The 2,423-nt window shown below is 29.6% G+C and overlaps 1 protein-coding gene across 1 annotated transcript in view; it reads left to right on the top strand.

Moving 5' to 3' along the window:
- Positions 1-899: 899 nt before the first annotated feature.
- Positions 900-2,423, top strand: part of CBG21104 — a gene marked incomplete at both ends in the record, with an annotated part of 3,661 nt that continues 2,137 nt past the window's right edge. Inside the window, 3 exons of the mRNA XM_002642683.1 lie at positions 900-943; positions 1,423-1,524; positions 1,571-1,672. Coding sequence (XP_002642729.1) covers positions 900-943; positions 1,423-1,524; positions 1,571-1,672 — 248 coding nt within the window. The remainder of the gene's footprint in view (positions 944-1,422; positions 1,525-1,570; positions 1,673-2,423) is intronic.

The raw sequence follows: 2,423 nt of genomic DNA, 5'->3' as shown, positions 1-2,423 counted from the left end.
CTGAACTTATGAATTTCTGAATTTCTGAGTTTCTGAATTTCTGAATTTCTGAATTTCTGAATTTCTGAATTTCTGAATTTCTGAATTTCTGAATTTCTGAATTTCTGAATTTCTGAATTTCTGAATTTCTGAATTTCTGAATTTCTGAATTTCTGAATTTATGAACTTATGAATTTCTAAATTTCTGAATTTCTGAATTTCTGAGTTTCTGAATTTCTGAATTTCTGAGTTTCTGAATTTCTGAATTTCTGAATTTCTGAATTTCTGAGTTTCTGAATTTCTAAATTTCTGAATTTCTGAATTTCTGAATTTCTGAATTTCTGAATTTCTGAGTTTCCGAATTTTTGAATTTCTGAATTTCTGAATTTCTGAATTTCTAAATTTCTGAATTTCTGAATTTCTGAGTTTCTGAATTTCTGAATTTCTGAGTTTCTGAATTTCTGAATTTCTGAATTTCTGAATTTCTGAGTTTCTGAATTTCTGAATTTCTGAATTTCTGAATTTCTGAGTTTCTGAATTTCTAAATTTCTGAATTTCTGAATTTCTGAATTTCTGAATTTCTGAATTTCTGAATTTCTGAGTTTCTGAATTTCTAAATTTCTGAATTTCCGAATTTCTAAATTTCCTGGAACTTTCTTATAATTTCGTTTTAATTTGGGATTTTCTAAATTTTTTAATTTTTGGATTTTTGTAATTTTCCATAATTTTGAATTTCTGAATCCCAAAATCTTTGATTTTCTCAAATTTTTTCAAAAACTTAAATTTTCTCATATATCAGAATTTTTCTGGAATTTTCAGAATTTTGAGTTTCAAACTTTTATAGATTTTCAGTTTTTGTTTTGGCTTTTTGTGATTTTTTGAATTTTCCGATTTTTTCAAATTTTCTAAATTTTCAGAGTATGCGAGGAACACCACGACAACGAGCCCAGGCTTTTGATGGAATGTGATTTTCTTTTTTTTTTTAATTTTTTGAAAAAAAATTTTTAAAATTGTGTTCAAATTTCTATGTATCCGATTTACTTCTTTTTTGTTCGAATTTCCGATTTTTCCCGCCAATTTTTCTGTTCAGTTTCCCACAATTCGAATTACGAGATACCTGTTTCCCCACCCCATTTCTGCTCATTGATTATCGATTTTTCTCTGTGTGCCTTATTGATTTTTTGCTTCGAAAAAACATTGATTTTTTCGTTTCAAGACCCAAAACGCGTATTTTTTCTATTAACCCGAAACGAGGCATATTAATTGTACCATATCGAATTTTTTTGAAAAATACAGATTTCTATATAATTTTATCTGCAAATTCTGACAATTTTTTTTTCATATTTTTGCTAAATGACTTTGTTTACCTTGATTTTTTTCTTCTCCGATTTTCAGAATCTTCAGTTTTTCTATGATTATTTTCCTGAAATTCCAGATTTTCAGAACCAAAAACATGGAGAAAAAATTCTCCGTTTTTGTGTACGGGACGCTGAAATCTGGAGAACCGAATCATAAGACTTTGGCTGAAACAGGTGGAGAATATCGGTGAGATTTTATTCGTTTGATTTGGCGGGAATTTTGAAATTTTTAGAAAATCTGATTTTTTGATATTCTCACTTTGCGATTCTGAATTTGGGGAACTCGAAAAAAATACAAAAAGTCAATATTCAGATATTCAGAAAAATGTTTTAAAGTGAGGAAGTTCCAGGATTCTTGAATTCTGGAAAATTCTGAAAAATCCAAAAAAAGCGGAAAATTCAAAAATTACAGAAAAAAAACGGAATTCCAGAATTTCAAGAAATAGAAAAATTCAAACATTTTCAAATTCTTCTTAAATTTCCGAAAAAAAAATCAAAAACCAAAAATTCAGAAATTCTCAGATATGTTGGAAAACATTTCAAAAACTTGAATTGATAAGTTTGAAGAAATTCCAATTTCTACAAATTCTGAAAATCATAAATTAGAAGATCGAAATTTCTGATATACCGTAAAACCTGTATTAGAAGGGCCGGCCCTTCTATTTTTCGTGAGGTCCCTAGGGGGGGGGGGCCCTTCAATTAGAGGGCGCACTTGTAATTTTCGTGGGGTCGCTGAGAACGGAGCTTCTATTGGAGGAACATCATTTTTCAGTGAAATGTTCATTTTTCTTCTCAGAATCCATTCATTAAAAAAATCAAAATTTCTAATATTGTCAAAAATATAAAAAAACTGGCACCTGAGATTTCCGCGAGCGCCGTTCGTGCCGATTTACAAGGTCCCATCCTTAAAACCGATATTGTATCAAATGAAATAAATTCTCGGAATTTAGAGGGATTTTCTGAATAAAATTCAGATTTTTTGGTAACATTTTGATCGCTAGAGTTTCTAGAACTACCGTAAAACCTCTAATAGAACGACACCCGGATCGTCCACTTTGAGCCCATATATCTCATTTTCTGTGAAAG

This window comes from Caenorhabditis briggsae (genome assembly GCF_000004555.2).
Source record: "Caenorhabditis briggsae complete genome, chrIII, whole genome shotgun sequence".
Classification (NCBI taxonomy): Eukaryota; Metazoa; Nematoda; class Chromadorea; order Rhabditida; family Rhabditidae; genus Caenorhabditis; species Caenorhabditis briggsae.
The sequence above is the reverse complement of the archived record's forward strand: the minus strand, read 5'-3'. Positions and strand labels throughout refer to the sequence as shown.